Source organism: Protopterus annectens, chromosome 1.part1 (assembly GCF_019279795.1).
Source record: "Protopterus annectens isolate FY-2018-M chromosome 1.part1, PAN1.0, whole genome shotgun sequence".
In the NCBI taxonomy this organism is placed as follows: Eukaryota; Metazoa; Chordata; order Ceratodontiformes; family Protopteridae; genus Protopterus; species Protopterus annectens.
This window is the reverse complement of record NC_056726.1, coordinates 946,050,081-946,070,391: the sequence shown is the minus strand read 5'-3', so window position 1 is coordinate 946,070,391 and position 20,311 is coordinate 946,050,081. Positions and strand designations below refer to the sequence as shown.

The 20,311-nt window shown below is 42.5% G+C and overlaps 1 protein-coding gene across 6 annotated transcripts in view; it reads left to right on the top strand.

Moving 5' to 3' along the window:
• The window catches only part of ASAP2 (ArfGAP with SH3 domain, ankyrin repeat and PH domain 2), a 2,005,955-nt gene that overhangs the window by 1,346,135 nt on the left and 639,509 nt on the right, over positions 1–20,311 (top strand). For all 6 annotated transcript variants that reach the window (XM_044079125.1, XM_044079114.1, XM_044079099.1 and 3 more), the window contains one exon: positions 5,700–5,866. In XM_044079125.1, coding sequence (XP_043935060.1) covers positions 5,700–5,866 — 167 coding nt within the window. The remainder of the gene's footprint in view (positions 1–5,699; positions 5,867–20,311) is intronic.

The following is a 20,311-nucleotide window of genomic DNA, read 5'->3' as shown; positions in this document are numbered from 1 at the left end:
TGAGAGAAAAATAGCTAAAGACTCAAAAGACAATCATAAGGCCTTCTTTAGCTATGTTAGAAACCTGGGAGGAAACTCCCAGATATGTTCAGAACTAGTTCAAAATGATATGAAGATTACTGATCCTACAGACATTGCCAACATACTGGCTGACAGGTTCAGTGCAAACTCCCCCCCCCCAAAAGGAGAGATATCTATACCAAGCGATTGCAGCCCCCCAAACATCTCCAACGCCCAAGTGAGAACTGCTCTCTCCAAAGCAAAAAACACAGCATCCATGGGACCTGATGGTGTCCCCGGCTGTGTGCTCCACGAACTCAACGAGGAATTAAACCCACAGCTAGGACAGCTGTTTAATCATAGTCTTACCTCTGGATACGCACCCAGGAGTGGCGCACTGCAACTGTGGTCCCACTTCACAAAGGCGGTGCCTCCACCGACCCTGAAATTACCGCCCGTTAGCTTGACAAGCCTTATCTGCAAAGCCATGGAGAGGATCATAATGGACCTCATAAATAAAGACATAGGGAATTTGCAGACTTTGGATCCATCCCAGTTTGGCTTTGTCAAAGGCAGATCATGCCTTCTAAACTTGGTTGACTTTTTCAAACAGTCACCAAAGCCATTGATGAGGAAAAGGCAGTCCATACAGCCTACCTCGATCTGGCGAAGGCCTTCGATACAATACCCCACTCGGGTATCATTGAAAAACTCATCAGCTTAAATGTTAACCCATACATCACAAGATGGGTTGCAAACTGGCTGAGTGACAGAACCCACAGGGTCAGAGTTGCTGGCGCCATGTCAGACTCAAAGCCTGTCACAAGTGGTGTACCACAGGGCTCAGTCCTGGGCCCACTCTTGTTTGGCATCTACTTTTCCAAGTACAAGTAAACACAGGAGGGTTATGGCTGACAAAGTTTGCAGATGACTGCAAACTGGGCCATAGTAGAAAACACATCTGACACAGATATCCTTCAGAAGGGTCTCACAGAAATGGATAACTGGTGCCAGAGCCATGGCCTAAAGTTAAATGCCAAGAAATGCATAGTCATACCCTTCGGGAAAAACAAGGTTACCCCTAGCTACCAAATAGGTGGCAATCCACTGAGCACAGAAGAAGTTATCAGGGACCTGGGGACCCAGGTTGATAGTAGTCTGTCATTCGACACCCATGTAGCCAAAGTAGTTAGGAAGACCTTCTACATTGCCCACCTTATCATGAAGGGATTCTCATCTAGATCAAGGGAAGTCATAGTCTCCTATACTCATCACTCATCAGACCAATGATTGAGTACAATGCCCCATTCGGAATGTATCTGACCCGACACTTGCAGCAGCTTGAGAGGCCACAAAAGTTCCTCACCAAAAGGATAAAGGGTCTCAAACATCTGTCCTATGCTGCCCGACTGAAAGAACTCCAGCTCTATTCAGTCGCCACGCTTGCTCAGAGGTGACCTTTGCCTAACATACAAGGCCATGTCAAACCCAGATTTGATGAATATGCTTCACCTCAAAAAATCTAGATCCATCAGAGCCACAAGGGCGGGAGACTTAAACCTTGACACGGCTATTAATAGGACGTGCTGGAGGGATAGATTCATCACCCAAAGACTCCCTATGCTGTGGAACAAAATCCCGGTATATGTGAGGCAGAGCACCTCGCTGGCCTTGTTCAAGAGAAATCTTGACCAATGGATGGGAGATCGCAGATATACCCCAGGGATTACCTCAGTGTCACTGCTCGACAGAGGCACAGCAAAATAATGGGTATAGTTCCCCATACTAAAGGGGTGGCGTAAGCCACAAAACTATGGGCTAGGCTTGTAAATGCCCTCGGGCAGATAGCCTAATATGAACCTATGAACCTATAAACTTATAAGAAAATGGAGGATAAGGCAAAATCTATGCAGACGGTCAAGGATTTATTACAGGTTCAACCCCCTTGTTTCAGCAGAAATTGGCCAACCAAAAACTGGTCCTTTCCAGCTTCTGACAGACCACAAAGAGGCAAATACAGATGCCCAAGGGGCAGAGGTCAGTCACAAGGCTCTTACAAGCCTCGACAATGGGGTGCCACAATCCAGAAAGGAGGAGAAGGCAGGTCTCAAACTATCAGAAGACAAACACAATGACTTACCCCTCAGACTGCCAAGCAAATCCCTCTTGGCAGCTCCCTTGGGAGGAAAACTAGCACTTTTTGCAGACAACTGGCACATCATCACAAAAGACAAATGGGTCTTAAATATTGTATCTCAAGGATACAGATTCCACTTTCACACTTTACCAAGGATAAAAGGAATGCCAAACCTGCCACCAAATCAATGGGCAGAGGCTCAAAAACAAATTACAGCTCTCATGGACATGAGAGCCATTCAACAGGTTCCTACCCAGGAGCAAGGACAAGGATTTTACTCAAGGCTCTTTCTAGTTCCCTGAATGGACAAAGCCTGGAGACCCATTCTGGACCTCTCAATTCTAATCACATATCTGAAAGTACCCAAATTCAAGATGCTAACAGTACAGCAACTTCTTCCCATGCTGGGCAAGAAGGCTTGCTTAGTAACGTTGGACCTCAAGGAGGCATACCTGCATGTCCCTATCAGACAAAATTGCAGAAGATACCTCCGATTTATAGCAGGTTCAACCAATTACCAATTCCCTGCACTGTCCTTTGGCTTATCTACTGCGCCCAGGGTCTTCACAAAATGTCTGGCACCAGTAATTGCATACTGCAGACAAAGAGGAATTCAAATATATCCATACCTGGACGACTGCCTTATTCAAACAGAAAGCAAGGACATTTTTTTAAAGCATCTGGCATTTGTCAAAAACCTATTAAGTTGCCTGGGGTACACAGTAAACGAAAAGAAGTCAAAACTAGTGCCCTCACAAGACATAATATTCCTGGGTGCCAGCTTAAATACAAGGGCCCAGATGGCTTATCTCATGCCAGACAAGCAAGGACAACTGACTCAATACTTCAAAATGATGGCAACAAAGACCCAACTCCCTGCAAGAAAAATTCTGCAGGCCTTGGGATTCATGGCATCTTGCATACTACTAATACAATATGCAAAACTGCATATGAGGAAATTACAGTGGTACCTGAAAAGCATATGGACTCAACACAGCCACAGCTTGGAAACAATAATACCACTCATTCCCTGCCTTCAACAGGAGTTTCTATGGTGGGCTCAGGCATGTCACCTCAACAAGGGTCAGCCTTTTACCTTACCCACAGCCAGGCAAACTATAACAACAGATGCATCGGATTATGCCCGGGGAGCACACATGGCAGGACAGTGTATTCAGGGCAAATGGTCTGCAGATCAAAGGCATCTACGTATCAATCAAAAAGAGATGCTAGCTGTACAAAATGCCCTAACAGCTTTCAAGGACCTCCTACATCCAGGACAACTCTTAATAAAGACGGACAACACCACAGTGATATGGTACATAAACAAGCAAGGGGGCACACATTCCTACCCCCTATGCAGGCAAGCAATGACCTTGTGGAACACAGCACTGACCTACCAAGTTCAACTACAAGCACATTTCCTCCCAGGAAAGAAAAACACATTGGCAGACGATCTAAGCAGAAACATCATAGATCCTCACGAGTGGAAACTAGATCCACAAGTATTTGCAATGATAACTCAAACATGGGGGAGCCCAGACATAGATCTGTTTGCCTCCCCCCAAAACTACCAACTACGGAAATTTTGCACAAGGACATACCACACACTAGCTTGAAAAGTGGACGCCCTCTCATTCAGTTGGAAAACATTAATAGTGTATGCCTCTTCTGGCAAAGGTGCTGCTGAAAGCCAGATTAGAGAGGCCACAAATGATACTCATTGCTCCAGACTGGCCACGCCAACACTGGTATCCAATACTAAGGAACATGGCTCAAGGCCCACCATGGATTTTACCTCAAATTCCTCACCTGCTCACTCAGCAAAACAATCAGATTCTACACAACCAGCTCAAGACTTTAAATCTGGCTGCATGGTAAATTACCTAAACAACCAGTCAACACTTCTCTCTAAAGCTGTTATGGATGTCATTCTGGAGGCCAGGAGGCCCAGCACCAGGAAAGCCTATTCAGACAAATGGAAAAGATTCTGCGCCTGGAACTAGGCTAAAGGCCAAAATCCCCTTGTCCCAAATATTCCTCAGATTCTACAATATTTAACTGACATGTTGCACAAAGGACTTTCCTTTTCATCTATTAAGATCCACGCCTCAGCTATTTCAGCTCAATACAACACGGATCCTCCTATATTTTCACATCCATTACTAAGACAGTACCTCAGAGGGGCTAAGAACATAAGACCGCCCCGGAGAGCACCAACACCAACTTGGGATCTCAACTTTGTTTTGGAAAAACTTAGACTACCGCCCTTTGAACCAGCTTTTACAGCTGATTTACAGTTTCTATCATGGAAAACTGCCCTGCTGCTAGCAATAACTTCAGCATGAAGAGTCTCAGAGCTACAGGCCCTAATGGCAGTGGAGCCTTTCATCATTTTTCATCAAGACAGAGTCACTTTACGAACTAACCCTTCCTTTATGCCAAAGGTGGTATCCAGTGTGGCCCTAAACCAAACCATTCATTTGCCCACCTTTTATCCAAACCCCCAGAACAAAGGGGAAAGGCTCCTACACTCTTTGGACATTCACAGGCAATTACGTTACTACTTGGATAAAACTAAGGCTTTCAGAAAATCTGACCAGCTCTTTGTATCCTATGCTGCAGGATCACAAGGAAAGGCCATCTCAAAACAGACCATTTCAAAATGGATTGGACATTGTATATGTTTCTGCTACACACACCATGGGAAACCTGTACCTGGTAACATTAGGCCCCATTCCACCAGGGCTACAGCAACATCAACAGCCTTAATCAGAGGGGTACCAACCAAGGATATTTTGGAGGCTGCAACTTGGAGTTTAGTGCACACCTTCACCAAGCACTATAACTTACGTCTATACTCTAAAACCAGAGCTGGCTTTGCCACTGTAGTTCTGCAGGGCCTACTAGCTTCTCCAAACCTTGTTTAGTTCCACTGCCCATCCTTGGCTTTGGGATTCAACCCAAGTGTGATGACTGCAGCAGTGTAACACGATGAACATAGTACAGTTTTGTACCTACCATAAATGTAGATGTTTGAGTGTTCACACTGCTGCAGTCCAGGTTACCCTCCCTCCATCCCCCTCTGACCTAGCTGAACTTTTCTATACCTTTCTATCCTGTACAATCTTTGTGGTGTATTTGCTTGTAACTGAAGGTATTCCTTTTATTCCTTTTATATGTTTTATTAGCAATATGTATTGCCTACCTACTTGTGGGCACCTGACATCTGGGGCAAGAAAAACTTAAGAAAATGGCGTTGGGTGCCTCTTGTATACCCCTGGCGCACTGACGTCAGGGAAGAAGCGACAGTAACCGACGCCGGACCAAGACTTTGGAACTCTGGGTGACTGCAGGACCGCCTGATGGCAGGATAACCCTAGTGTGATGACTGCAGCAGTGTGAACACTCGAACATCTACATTTATGGTAGGGACAAAACTGTACTTTTTTTTATCAAGATATTGAATGGAAACAAACCATCTAATAAAATTTGGTCACCATGTTGATGGTGTATTTTGATTTACTGATTTTTATTTATTGACTGATTTATTTATTTTTAGATGGATGTCCATTTTACAAAATAGCAAGGAGGAGGCACTGAATAATGCATTCAAAGGCGATCAGAGTGCTGGCGAAAATAACATTGTCTTGGAACTGACAAAATCTATTATAGCAGAGGTGCAGAGAATGACGGGAAATGATGTATGCTGTGACTGTGGAGCACCAGGTAGCTTACTTTGTACAAATTACTGTCATGTATAATTTTATTAATGTGGTCCATTTACAAATACTGAAGCAGTGATTCATCTTAGAAGTATTGCTTTTTGGTTTACCTATGTTATTAAGATAGGGATTCCCTTGTATGCTTTTATTGTCTTGATATTGACAACGTAGTTATATGTGCTCCATATCTACACCCCAAGGCAATGATTTTTGAATTTGTTACAAAACAAGAACTACACAGTATCATCTTTCATTTATGCTTTTGAGGGGGTTTATTGTCACTGGATTCATTTTCATCTTTCTGACTTTATTTACTATTTGTATTTATCTTATTGATGTGCCTAACTTGTTTGTATGAAAAGCATAATATTTTAAGTAAATTACTCAGACGTTTCATTTTTGAAATGTGTATATTTGGAGCAACCTACTGGCCAATTCTCAGCATGGTTTCAGGCCACATCATAGTACCACAACTGCCCTCCTTTCCTTTACCAACACTATTAATCTAAACTGGAATTCTAATTTGCTCTCCTCAGCCCTCTTTCTTGACCTGTCAAAGGCTTTTGATATGGTCAACCATCAGTTACTAATCCACTCTCTAGAATGCATATCCCTGGACAAACATGCTATTCAGTGGTTTACATCCTGTCTGAGTGGAAGAAAACAAGCAGTTCTATGGCAGGACAAACTGTCCGCACTCCTACCTCTCACCCTTGGAGTCCCTCAGGGCTCCATCTTAGGTCCTCTGCTTTTTTCCATTTTCATTAATAACCTTCATGCAGCCATCACAGAAGCCACCTGCATCCAATACACAGACGACTCCACTCTTATCTGTTCTGCCTTCTCCGCATCAGACTTTCAAAGCCTAACCCAGACTACATTTAATACAATTGAAACCTGGTTAGCTAATAAATGCTTGCTCTTAAACCCTAACAAAACTAAATTACTACTTTTCACCCATGCCAGTCGATCTACTCCTCTTTCTTTCTCCATAGCATCCAACAATGGCACCTCTATTCTCCCAGACATCAGCACTAAGCTATTAGGGGTTATAGTTGACAACAATTTCAACTTTGACTTACATGTAAATAAAACCATCAAAGCTGTTAACCAAAAGCTCAGCTCACTATACAGAAATAAACCTTTTCTAACCCCACTAGCCTGTACTACTATAGCCCACTCTCATCTACTGTCTAGCCTGCTGTATGCTTCCCCTATACTCTCCAACTTGAATAAGACTGAAATGAATAAACTCACCTGTAGTTATAACCATATAGCTAGATTTGCTACCAACCCTACATACAGGACCCATCATTGCCAAAACCTTGAGCTCTTAGGGTGACTAAAGTTCCCTAATCAACTTCGGTTCAACCAGCTCATAGTTGCGCACAAAATTCTCACACACCCAGAAAAAACACCCGCTCTTAGAAACATTATAAAACTGTACTGTCACCCCAGGGTACTCCGCTCAGCCAACAAACTAATGGTCCAAACACAGAGGTAGTAACTGGGCTGGAGACTCACTGTTTACCAATTTCGTTGGCAAAACCTGGAACTTACTCCCCGCCAGCCTTACACTTGAACCCTCTCTCAATCTCTTTAAAAAAGGCCTTAAATAATATTTTAAAAACCACTGGCTCTGCCCCTGCACTAACCCAGATTAATCTCCATAGACACCCTGTCAATTATACTCTCTTAACTAATGCCTATTTGTGCCAGTATCTGTAGAATACTACATAATATTTAACTATTTAGAAAAATGCTATATTGCAAAATGTATATTCCATATGGCTGCTTTAAGTATCTACTGTTTTACCCTAGTGCCATAATTAATGAAAAACTGTTAATTAAATTCTTATGTTTTTTCTCCTTTGTGAGTGTAATTCCTACTCTGTCTTAGTTAAAAGACTCTTGAAAAATGTATCAACTATATAATTGTTGTTCTTCTTGTAATCTGCTATGCTTATTACTGTTATTGCTTGTGTCTGTGATTTGGAGCTTTTCTCCCCGGGCCTCCACTGAAAATGGACACGTATCCAGTCAGACTATCCCAGTTAACAAATGTAAAATAAAATAAATAAATAAAAATAAATATTTTTTAAATGTTTGATTTGATTACATTAAGTCCCACTTAAGTTGTTTTTTTGCTTGACTACAACCGTGAACAGCAGTTGTATGGTCTAAGACTGAGCATTATTCTGAGTATATAACACACTTTTTTCTGGTGTTTGTCTTCAGTTTTTATGACTAGTGGTGATCAGCTATAATCATAGAATCCCTGCGATGAAATAACAGTTAAAAGTACATTGTGAGATTAACCATAGTAATTGGTAATGTTCCGTGGTATGCTTCCTGGTTGGACAACTGTAACTTGCCCCCCATGTTCCTTCAGTTCTGCTAGTTCCACTTTTGAAACAAGTTCTGTGCTTAATAAAGTTGAGTTCACTTATCAAAGTTTCAAGGCATTATTTTGTGAGACCTGTATTCTTGATGTTATGCATAAACTTTATTGTCATGAACTGCATGTTACTAATTCCACATCAAATGTAGCCTGGTGCAGTCTTTATCGTGTGTGTGTGTGTGTGTGTGTGTGTCTTGCTAGATATGTATGTATGCATTTTTTTTACAGTTGGTCAAGTTCAAGAACAGTAAAGAAACCTTAGAGAATTTGCCCAAGTACAAGGGTTATGTAGCCAGCCTTTACAACAGCATATTTGTACATATTCACGTAAGCCAGTTTGCATTGTTACTGATCAAGGACTCTTCAAGTGCATTTACTACACAGGAAATACACGCAAGTACCACAACATAATTTAAACCTAGTAAGCCAGCAACATGATAATGTAAAGGGAGTGAGCCCTAGATCTTGATAGATAATAGTTAAAAAAACCTCCTGTAGTCTACTCATAGAGATTATAACCAATGACAGCCAAAAGCATACACACACATACACACATACACACACACACACACACACACACACACACACACACACACACACACACACACACACACACACACACACACCTCAAAAGTGCTCAGAAACTCAACCACACTGACATGCAAGAAAAACTTTAACACACAGCCACACACCAAACACATGCCAAATGTGGAGACTAACCTCTCTACACCCCCAAAACTATTATAACCTATTCCAGTTTCACTGTTACCTTAGCGTGCGTGGACACAGAATCACACACACAAACATGTGCATATGTATTATATGACAACCACTTCTCACACCTTTCACACCAAACACAACCAGTCTGCATTTGTTATTCTCCCACTGCTACACACACACACACACACACACACACACACACACACACACACACACACACACACACACACACACACACACACACAGTGTTAACTATACTCACATGCAAACCTTGTAAAAAACATATGCTGACATGCTGCTATATACACTTCAGCACATTCCATCATTCACAAACAAAATAACCAACAAAATTACAAGCCATCCTTTCAATAATTCATCCAAACACATGAAACCTAATCAACACCATCTATGCACCCGTGCGCGCGCATGCACGCGCGCACACACACACACACACACACACACACACACACACACACACACACACACACACCATTCACTGACATGTTTACAAGACACACATACATACAATTGCTGACGCATTACAAGGCTTGCACATGCACAATCACTGGCACATTCTGACAAATACACACACACATACCAATTCCTGGCACATTACAAGACACTTACACACATGCACACATACAATTGCCGACACATTCCTACACACACAAACATAACTACCATACACATACACAACTTGCTCATGTGCAGAGAGAAGCTGCATGTACTGTAGTGATTACCAGTACTCGTGCACACACATCACTCACAAAAGGTAAATATGCATACTAAATCACAGTGTGTATTTGACAAGGCTGCATCTTTGATAAGGTTATTTGCTACCAACAAGCTGGATGTCAGTGAGATGTCTGGTTGAAAGTAAAATAATCTGGTAGAGAAATCCCATGCAAGTGTCTGCAGAGTTGAGCAATTTTAATGAGACTCCAAAACCCAGCACTGAACATAAAAAATGCAAACTTGAAATACCCATCCATCTGAAAATGCAGCACTCTTGTCTGCTAATCACAGTGGACTTAGACCATAGAGACTAATGTAAAACACAGGCCTGTGAGTCAGACTTGTATATATTTCACCCTTGCTGTATTGAATATGTAGCATTTGATACATAATGTATGTTTGTATGTGCTGAAAATGGTATTTCCTATGGCTCGTATAATATGCATGGTATTCGGATGCATGCTGTCCTGAAACTAAAACTTGGTGCATGCAGGGAATTGTGGGGAATTAGCTCCATCTCTTCAAACACCTGCCTTTTTTGTAAGGTTAAATAACAGATTTGTATTTCTTTGTTCTCATTTATATTTGTTACAACCATATACAGCATTTGTTTTAGAATGTTTATTACTGGTTAGCAGGATTTGTCCAGTGATGTCTGAAGCATTGTATGCTAGCATGCAGAAAGTGTTTTGCAGGTGCTTAACACTAGCATTATCAGAATATTCAGAGATGATGTTTCAGTGCCCTGCTGTCTGCTTTCACAGTAACTGGGTTGGGTGCTCAAGGCCCTCATTGAATACACCAACTGCAGAAAGATTTTTTTTTATCAGTAGTTATAATGGTGAGTGATATGCAGTCTCTAAGCTGTTACTGCATATCACTCAGCATCATAACTGCTGAGTGATATGCAGTCTGTGACTGAGTACATGCATAATAAATATTAACAATGACACATCTGTGTGGGTATGATCCACTTCAGAGTTTTAAGCTACTTCAGCCTGTCAGCACGGCATCCTGACTTGCTGTTTTTCCAAGTTGTGATGAAAGGAGATACTGCCAGCGTAGCTGTCTGGAATTTTGTAAATGGTTATGTGTCATTTATGAATGTCAACATGCTTCATGTAAGATGCTTGTGTTGCAAATGTATTACAATTGTATGTCGTGTATATGTCAAACTAGGTTTGTACAGATGTGTGTTGAAAAGATATTTTATGAAGTACTGAGCTTAAATTTGTATCCACAGTGTGCCCTACTGGAAGAGAACAGAAATATACATGCACTATTGTAACTGTGTAAATGTATATATTTTAACAGTGGAAACTGGGATACAGGAGGTTAACCTCACTCTAGTAAATTTCAGAAAATAGCTGAAATTAAATTACTTTATGGCAGCAAGGAGACAGTGTCTAAAACTAGGGAGCTTTCTGTATTGTCTTGGAAGAGTTTTATTGTTTTATGACTTCCAACATCTGTCAAAGATCTGAGGGAAAGCCCTTGTCTATGTATTTTCATAGGTAGATGGTAAATACTGCCAGTTCCAGCAGTGGGGGTTTCATCCTGGATAGAGTCAGATGACAAGAAATGATGTCATTTTCCAAGCTATCCCAGCAGTAATAATTGAGATATTCATTTAAGAAGTCTGAGAGAGACACAGTATTTTATATTCTGCCTTTGACTTGACAACAACATCTAGAGAAGATCCATTCACCACACATTTGCCTTGCTCTGTAAGTAAGTTAACTAGGTTATAGTAATTGTCTTAGATATAGTCAGGAATATAGCAAAGCTTAGCTTAGATAGTTTTCTTTATTTATTTGAGACTGTCCTGCAATGTTGTTTTAAATATTTCCTGAGATTTTGAACTCTGATGTCACTGTAAATATATATTTAGTATTTTCTTTTTTTATTATTTATCATGTGTCTGGGGAAGTACAGCATCTGTTAGGTTTTCTTCATTTAGAAGCTGCCGCAAGTACTCCAATCTGCCTTTGATGTCCTGTGGACCGATGAGCAGGCTGTTGTTGGCATCCCTTATTAAGGTTGTCTGTTGACTATCTCTACCTTTCTGTCTTTGCCATGCAGCCTTATAGAGTTTCTTTTGATATCTACTGAGTTGCTTTCCAGAACCTTGTAGAGTGAATGTGACGCCCTGTTCTTCAATATTGCAACTCCTCTCTTAGCCTCTTTGTTAGCCAACCAGTATTCCTTCTTAGCCTGGCTCAACTTTTCTGTCACCCACTTTTTTCTTCACTTCTTTCTTTTGATGATTTCCTGGACTTCTGCATTCCACCTCTAGCTCTCCATATGTACCTTATTTCCATTCCTGGCTCAGTCACATATCTGTTTTATAGTCCTAACACATGCCGTTTGGAGGTGCTACCATTCTTTTTCAACTCCACCTATTTCCTCTTCTTCCTGAGGTGCTAGTGTCGTGAATATTTCCTTGAACTGTTGTGCTTTCTCTCCAGTCAACTTCCAGGTCTTCAGCTTAACCTCTTTTGACCTTTGATTCTTCTCTGACCACTGCTTGCAGCTGATTGTGGCAACTAGTGGTTCATGCTGTGGGACGTCTGTTTCACTGGGGATGACTGTGCTTTGCTTTGTACTGTGTTATAACATGTTTTTTTACTGTTAGGAATATTCTCTCTCAATTCCTCCCCTGACGACGTAAGTTGATATGTCCACCTTTGTTTGCAGTGTTCTGACAAATTACAGAGTTCAGAAAATCTTGTTGAATCACAGGAGAGAGCAAGATGCTTAAAAAAATTGAAGTGCCAGGAGTCTACATTGTGCATCTATAAGTGAACAAGGAAACCCAGGAGTCTACATTGTGCATCTATAAGTGAACAAGGAAACCCAAAAGGTGACCAAAAGTGAGACTTTGGAAAGATGTTTCCTAGGAAAGAGTCTGTGTATGAAGGATGTCTTAATCTAATGACCTGTACACAGTTATGTTAAACCAGTCCTTTCCCTGCACATAGTGGTACTGCCTTACCCTGTCTCCCGTCACTAGTCCAAACCACTGGAAGGACACAAAAGGAGAATTTCACAGCCTCAGTCATTACATGATTAGAAGTCTCTCTCTAATACCTCTCTTGTGCTCTTTCATTTTCCTGATTGGTACACTCACTGGTATTGAGATGATGGGGAGGGCAAACATCACTACCGGTTTCCCTACCAGTTATTTCTTCTACCCACTCCTCTAGTGCCATGTACCAAATTTTCCTTAGAATAACAACCAGCTCCATTGGCTTACAGGGATAAGCCCTTAGTGTGATCTAGGGGGCCAGGGATCAGTTAGGGAATTTGGTGCCTGGGGGAGCTGGCATGGTTGGGGAGAGAAGTGAAGCAGCTTTGATGTTTCACTCTTCCTAAGGGGAAGGGTGTGATAGCATGTGCCTGGAGCATATTTTCCCATGGTTGAATTCCTGGTGGAACTGTTGCTGTGGGAGGGCTGTTTTCAAGGGGACAGGGCTGTCCTGAAGGTTAAATATTCATTTATGTAAGTAACATGCCTTTGCTGACACAAGTTGCACACCGAAACCTGGGCATATTACTGGACAAACCCTGTTGGGTTTAGGACCATGTGGAAAAAAAAAACAACCTTTAATGGGTGCCCAAACAATGGCCCCAGTCAGTCACCTCTCACCTCGGTGTATGGGGAATGAGTGGGCCTGTTGACTAAGAGAGACTCTGATGGTAGCCAGCTCAAAGATTCCCTATAAGTACTTATTCACTGCTCTGTGAAATGTGTCCATAAGCTCACACGTCCACCTGTGTTTGCAGTACTAGGTTAGTAAGTATTAAGCCTGTTTTCCACAGCAGTCCACCAAAATTACTCTGAACATTGTATGTAGATTCTTAAATAACTGTATTTGGTATGCAGAACAGGTATTTCGTAACATCTGTAGAACATGAAGTCTGAACCAGTACTATGTGATCTTGATGATGTGAGTGGAATTTTGAGTTTGATCTATAGGTCATGTATTTTGTATGGTTGACTGCCAAGTCATATAGTGCTTGTGATTAGAGTAGAATGTTGGGTCTAGTAATGAAGTGTGGTCCTTCTTTGGCCAATGTCAGGAAATCTGTAATCATAGGATCATAGGAAGTTACTAGGCTATTGACCCTGAGGCCCTTACAAGCATAGCCAAGAATTGAACCCATGTTTCAACAACTCAGCACGTGAAAACCCTGTCCAGCAGGGACACAGGTGGAATTCCAGGGGTGTATTTTCTGTTCCCCATCTAGTTATCCAGGTTGCACTTAAAAAGGGTTAATGAGTTACTCTGCTCGACGTGGAGAGGGAGTCTATTTCACACAAGGGGGAGTCTCTCTGACACAAATCTGTCCCGCCAACAAGTCCTATTGATGTCACAGATCAGGTTGAGGTTGCGCGTGCAGGTTACTCGAGTGGAGCTTGACTTGCAGATTTGCAGCAGTCCCATCAAGGCAGGGTCTGAGATTGCTTTGTATGCCAGACAGAGGTCATCTCTGAGGAATCTGCATGAGACTGTGTAGAGGGACAGGGCTTTTAGCTTATCTGTGTAGGGTAGATGTTTGAGTCCCTGGATTCTCCTGGTGAAGAGCCTCTGTGGTCTGTCCAGTTGCTTCATGTGCTTTCTCAGGTACATGTCAAAAAGGGCATTGTACTCAATAATGGGTCTTATAAGGGAAGAATATAGGAATGTTATGACCTCCTTGTCCCTGGATGAGATACCCTTACCAGTGAGGTAGGCCATGTAGAAAGCTTTCTATAGAACAGAGGCAGTATGGTGATCAAAAGTTAGTTTACTATCAACATGGGTGCCCAAGTTTCTCATGACGGATGGCGTTCTTTGTTATTAATGTGATAATTTGTGGGGATACCACTCTCCCCAAAGGGGATGATGATTCATTCAGTTTGAGGCCATGTTTCTTGCACCAGTCATTTATTTGGATGAGACCCTCTTGGTGGATGTCCACATCACTAGGGGGATTGATGACAGTGACTAGCTTACAGTCATCTGAAAACCTGGTCAGCCATAGCCCACTGGTTTTGGCCTGCACCTCAGAAAAGTATATCCCAAACAACAGAGGCCCAGAGACCGATCCCTATGGTACACCACTCATTACGGGTCTACTGCTTGAGCTGGCTTCCTCTATTTTGACTAGGTGGGTTCTATCAGTGAGCTAGTTTGCTATCCATCTGGTAACATATGGATTGATGCCTAGTTGAGAGAGTTTATCTATTATACCTGAGTGGGGGAATAGTATTGAAGGCTTTGGCCAGGTCAAGGTAGGCGGTGTGCACCATCTTCCCCTTGTCCATGGCTTTGGTGACTGTCTCAAGGAAGTCTACCAAATTTAGCAGGCATGGCCTCCCCTTGACGAAGCCAAACTGTGTGGGATCGAGTATTTGGAGGTTACCAATGTCCTTGTTAATGAGGTCCATGATAATCTGCTCCATAGCCTTGTAAATCAGGCTAGTTAGGCTGATGGGTCTATAATTTCCTGGATCGGTAAATGGCTCCACCTTTGTGCAAAGGGATGACAGTGGCTGTCCTCCAGTCTGCTGGGACAAAGCCGGTATTCAGGCTTTGGTTGAAGAGGGTGCTAATGGTTTTGTAAGTTCCTGCCTGAATTCATGTAGGATGCATCCTGGGATGTTATCAGGTCCCATGGAGGCTGTATTTTTTGCCTTTGAGTTGGCAGTGATGACTTGCTGTCTAGAGATAAGGGTAGGGGGCAGGTGCTGGAGATGTCCTGATTTACTGATGGGGAAACAGAGGGGGGAAACAGAGGGGTGAAGTTTTCATTGAAACTGTCTGCCAGCAGGTTAGCTATATCTACAGTGTTTGTGTATGTGGTTTCCTTAACCACCATTTCTGAGCAGATCTGAGTGCTTCCTTTGAGATTGGGGATACATATGATCTTACAGCACGCATAAGGTAGCATGTGGTCATGAAGATGTAAGGACACAGTGCACGTCTCTCATGTCATCCAGAGCATACTAATAACATTAGGTTGTTCTGTGACCTATGTTTTATGTATTGGCACTTGATTTTGTAACAGCAGTGCACAAGTGTTAAGTGAGCACATGTAGCAACATATAAGTGCTATCACATTATCCATTATGAACAAGCTTATTTATTCAGAGCTTCCCTGTAACTACAAGCTTTCGATTGCATCTAAAACCATCTGGACCGGCACAGCTGATTTTTTTTGCACTTGCTCTGTCTCATTGCTATTAACCGGAGCTGCTCAGAGTTTGGTGTCTTTTGCCAGAGGTCCAGAGTGATTCTGCTTTAATCCAATGCATCCAAGACAAAAAACAAGAAACTTAAGTATATTTTGTGTGTCTGTTGGACTTTTCGGACTGCACTGTGTCTGATCACTGCATTTTTCTGCTTTTTGCTGTCATGGTTGCAAATTTTCTGCACTTGTTTTAAACTGTATTTTCAGCCTAGATAGCATAGTCTAAATTCAAACCTGCTGATTCTAGCCTGTTTTGTTACACTTGAGCACTAAAACCAGCCATCTTACATTAAGGAAGGCTCCCTGCACCCTTGTGGCAGAAGAGTGTGGGTACAGCCTTGTCTGATTTGGGGACTGCTGGAGGAAGGGTTCATTGTGTACATCCATTTAAAACTGTTTTATTTCACCTGTATTTAAGCCTCATGTTTGTGCGGGTCTGCACTTGGTTAGCTGGAGGTGCTTAGAGTTTGGCGTCTTTTGCCAGAGGACCAGAGTGTTTCTACTTTAATCCAAGGCAACCAAGAGATAAAAAAACAAGAACATAAGTCTATTTTGTTTGTCTGTTGCACTTTTTGAACTGCATTGCATCTGATCACTGCATTTTTTCTGCTTTTCAATTTTGTGACTGCATATTTTCTGCACTTGTTTTAAACTGTATTTTCAGCCTTGATGGCATAGTCTAGATTCAGGCCTGCTGATGTTTTTGTTATACTTGAGCACTAAAACCAGCAATCTTACATTAAGGAAGGCTCCCCTGAACCCTTGTGGCAGAAGAGTGTGGATACAGCCTTGTCTGAGCTGGGGATTGCTGGAGGACGATTCGTTGTGTACTTTCCTATTGGTAGATTAGTTTAAAACTGTTTAATTTCGCTTGTATTTAAGCCTCACTTTGCTCGTCACTGCGCATTGCACAACAGGGGTTAGAGCTGCCCTGTGTAAATGCAAGCGCTTTGAAACACGACTTTTCCCTAGGCAACTCTCAGTGGAATCCTCAGAAGCTCCTCTGTTGCACTAAAGGTAACTTAGTTGCACACTGAGCAGCACTGCCATACCTCTCATCTACAGCCCATAACTGAACAAGCTTTGATAGCCCGAGTGCAAAAACTAGCTAGCCTAGCCCACTCCTTTCCCCAGTAGGTCATATGGTAAAAAACTGCTATAATGTACAGGTAGTTTCCCCATCATTTCTCCAACCAGCCTGATTGACATGGGAATACTGAGGCAATGTAGTAATTGCCTTTGTCATGCTGACAACCATTTACTCCTATAGCAAACAAATATCCTATTTGAGAGATGTAAATATAGTATGAAGTTGGAATCACTTCTGTTATGTAAAAATGAATTAAGATACCAAACAGGTTGTCAGTACACACTCTTCACCCTTCACACAAAATAAAAAACACAATTCATAGACCCACATATGTGAAGGTACTCACTAGCAGTCTACCAAAAGCCCAGAGACCTACCAAACGTAAACAAAGCGCACACACTATTACGCAAATTGAAACCACTCACATAATAACACATACAAATGTGTTTCAACAATTAAGTCCCTAAGGCAAAGCACCTCTAAACCTAATTTCCTGGTTATAGGTGACTCATAGTAAGACACAGATGTTCCCCTCACCAGGCTAGACAAGGAGAAGGTCACTGTCAGCTGCCTTTCAGGTGCCAGGATCTATCAGATCATGCCTGCACTCAGGTCAATCAGCAACAAGTACCATTATGACTCAGTCATAGTTCATGTTGGGGTGATTGATTTGGGACGTACCTTTGTGGACTATATGAAGAGAGACGTGACTGAGCTTTCACATTATGTGTCCCAGGTAGGTATGACCCTAGCCCTAAGGAGCATTCTACCCTTTACCTAGGATGATGTCACAGTATAAACAAAAAATGATCAACTTCAACAGTTGGCTTAGCTCCTGGTGTCATTCCAGGGGGATCCATTAGCTGTCAGAATGGGATGACATGGTCGACAGGCCACGCTGCTTTGCCAGAGATAGCGTGCACTTGTCTCCTGTAAGCTTTCAGTTACTGGCAAAGGCACTTGCCTCTCCCATAGTGCCTTTTTTAGGCAATGTCAAAACAACAAAATTTCCAACATAACAAAATCTACCCAAGGCAGATTCACATGAAGTTGCACTTCTTGGCAGCACTCCTCACCTAGCAAGATGCTGACATCTGTACAGTCACTAAGACTTGGTTCATGGCCACAGAGAGCACCCTGGCTAAGCAAGGCTGCAATGCCTTCCACACATTCAGACCTCAAAATGAGCATGAACAAACTGAAGGAAGAGGGGTTTCCATCTTCATTAAAGTCAGTTACACCTTGAGACTGGTCAAACAGTATGACTATCTTGAACTACCCCATGTCCAATAATTCTAGGCAAAATACCTACAACATCATCGCCAGTTATTGGTCCCCTACCATAAACCAAGAAAATCCCACCATCTACTTAGTTTTGGATGATTTCAACTATCTTTCTATCAACTGGGTGACATACACGAGTGCTAACACTCTCGCCCAGAGGTTCCTGGAGTTTGATAGTTCAAATGCTATGGAAATAATATACATGCCCTCTAGGAGCTCAAACATCCTTATTTATTTATTTATTTATTTATTTATTTATCATTTGTTAACCAGGAAAGTCCGACTTGGAACAAAGCCATTTTTCAGCGGTGGCCTGGGGAGAAATGTTCCAGATGCATGTCTTTGTAATCCTTGACATAGAACTTGCCAACATGGGGAGACACTGCACTCCTCCCAAGTAATGTCTTCCCTGGTAAGGTTGGACCATAAAACTGTCTCATTCAAAGTAATTATTGGACCTCACACTCTGACAGGAGCAAAAACAAAACTGAAGAACTTTTCCAAAGCTAACTTTAGACTACTAAGTGGTATAAAAAGTTTTATACCTCCCACTCACAGACAACAATGATTTATATGCAGAGGAGTTCTCAGATGCCCCAAATGCTTAAGCAGCTCTATAGACTTGGCTGTACCTAACCGGATCAAAACCAGGTCCTTCCGAAAAAACAAACCACCCTGGTGGTCTTCAGTTATAAACAGGTTATACAACAAGAGGAAGAAACTGATATCTAAGAATAAGAGGGGACTGACACAGCAGAGGAAAAATTATCTCCTCAGCTTGAACAAGTAAAGCAGAAATGTAGTGAAATCCTCTAAATCTAAGTATGAAGCTAAAATAGCATCCATAGCTAAGGATAATCATAAGGCATTCTTTAACTTCATCTGAAATCTAAAAAGGAATGCCCAGCTATGCGCAGTACTGGTAATAGATGATGATGTCCTTCAAAGATGCATCTGCAGTCCTTACAAATGGGTTGTCCTGTCGTCAGGCAGCCCTGCGGTCGGCCGGATTCCAAAGTCTGGGTCTGGCCTCGGCTGGTGTCGCACTTCACCCGACGTCATAGCTGCAGTTCTTCGGGTATAAAGGCATCAGCCGACGCCATTTTCCTCAGTCTTTCTTGCCACGTGGCGCCCGAAGCAGAAGCTGTTCGCAAGTGCCGGTCGGTCAGAACCAGAAGATTACTACTACAAGTACCGAAGACTTCTAAAAAGCTAAGTACCCCGTTGGGGACTCTTTCTTGCCTCAGCCGATGTCAGAAAAAGTGAATAACTGTTTAAATTGTGGGAAACAAATACCTCATAAAGATTTCCACTCTTACTGCTTGCCTTGCTTAGGCCCAGACCACGACGTAGCAGCTTGTCTAGCCTGTGTTTCTTTCAACCGACGGATGCTTAGACGTCGGTCGGAATTTGCTGAAGAGTTTTTCGGCTGCGCTTTTGCTTACATTATGCCGTCGGATCCTCCGACTTCGCAAATTTCTAAACAACGCAAGGAAAAGGACCGACACTCGTGGTCCGCGGTTTCGGCCGAAACCGCGGTTAAGCCAACCGCGAGTGTCTCGGTTTCGGCTGAAACCGAGTCCACGGTTCTTCCTTTGGCCGAAAGCTTGCCACTTACCGAGGCCTCATCCAGCTTGGCTGAATCTGCTACTGAAATCCCACCTGCTCTTGCAGGTTCACAGGATTTATCTGATACTATCCCTTTGGATATTTCTACCCCTGCACGTGGAGCTGCTAGGCCTCCTGCATCCATGTCGATTAAGGCCTTTGCCAGGGCTAAAGCAGCAAATATACCAAAACTGTACCTGCTAAGACGCCCCTCTCACAGGCCCAGTTCTAGTTCACAAATGCTTAGTCTAGCAGAGGATCTCATTTCTTTGATCCGGGGATCCCAACCACATCCAGACAGGGCCTCTCACCCACCTCCAGAGAAGAGGACTAGAGTAGAGCCCCTGAGCCAGTTTCTTCAGATGGCTCCTCTG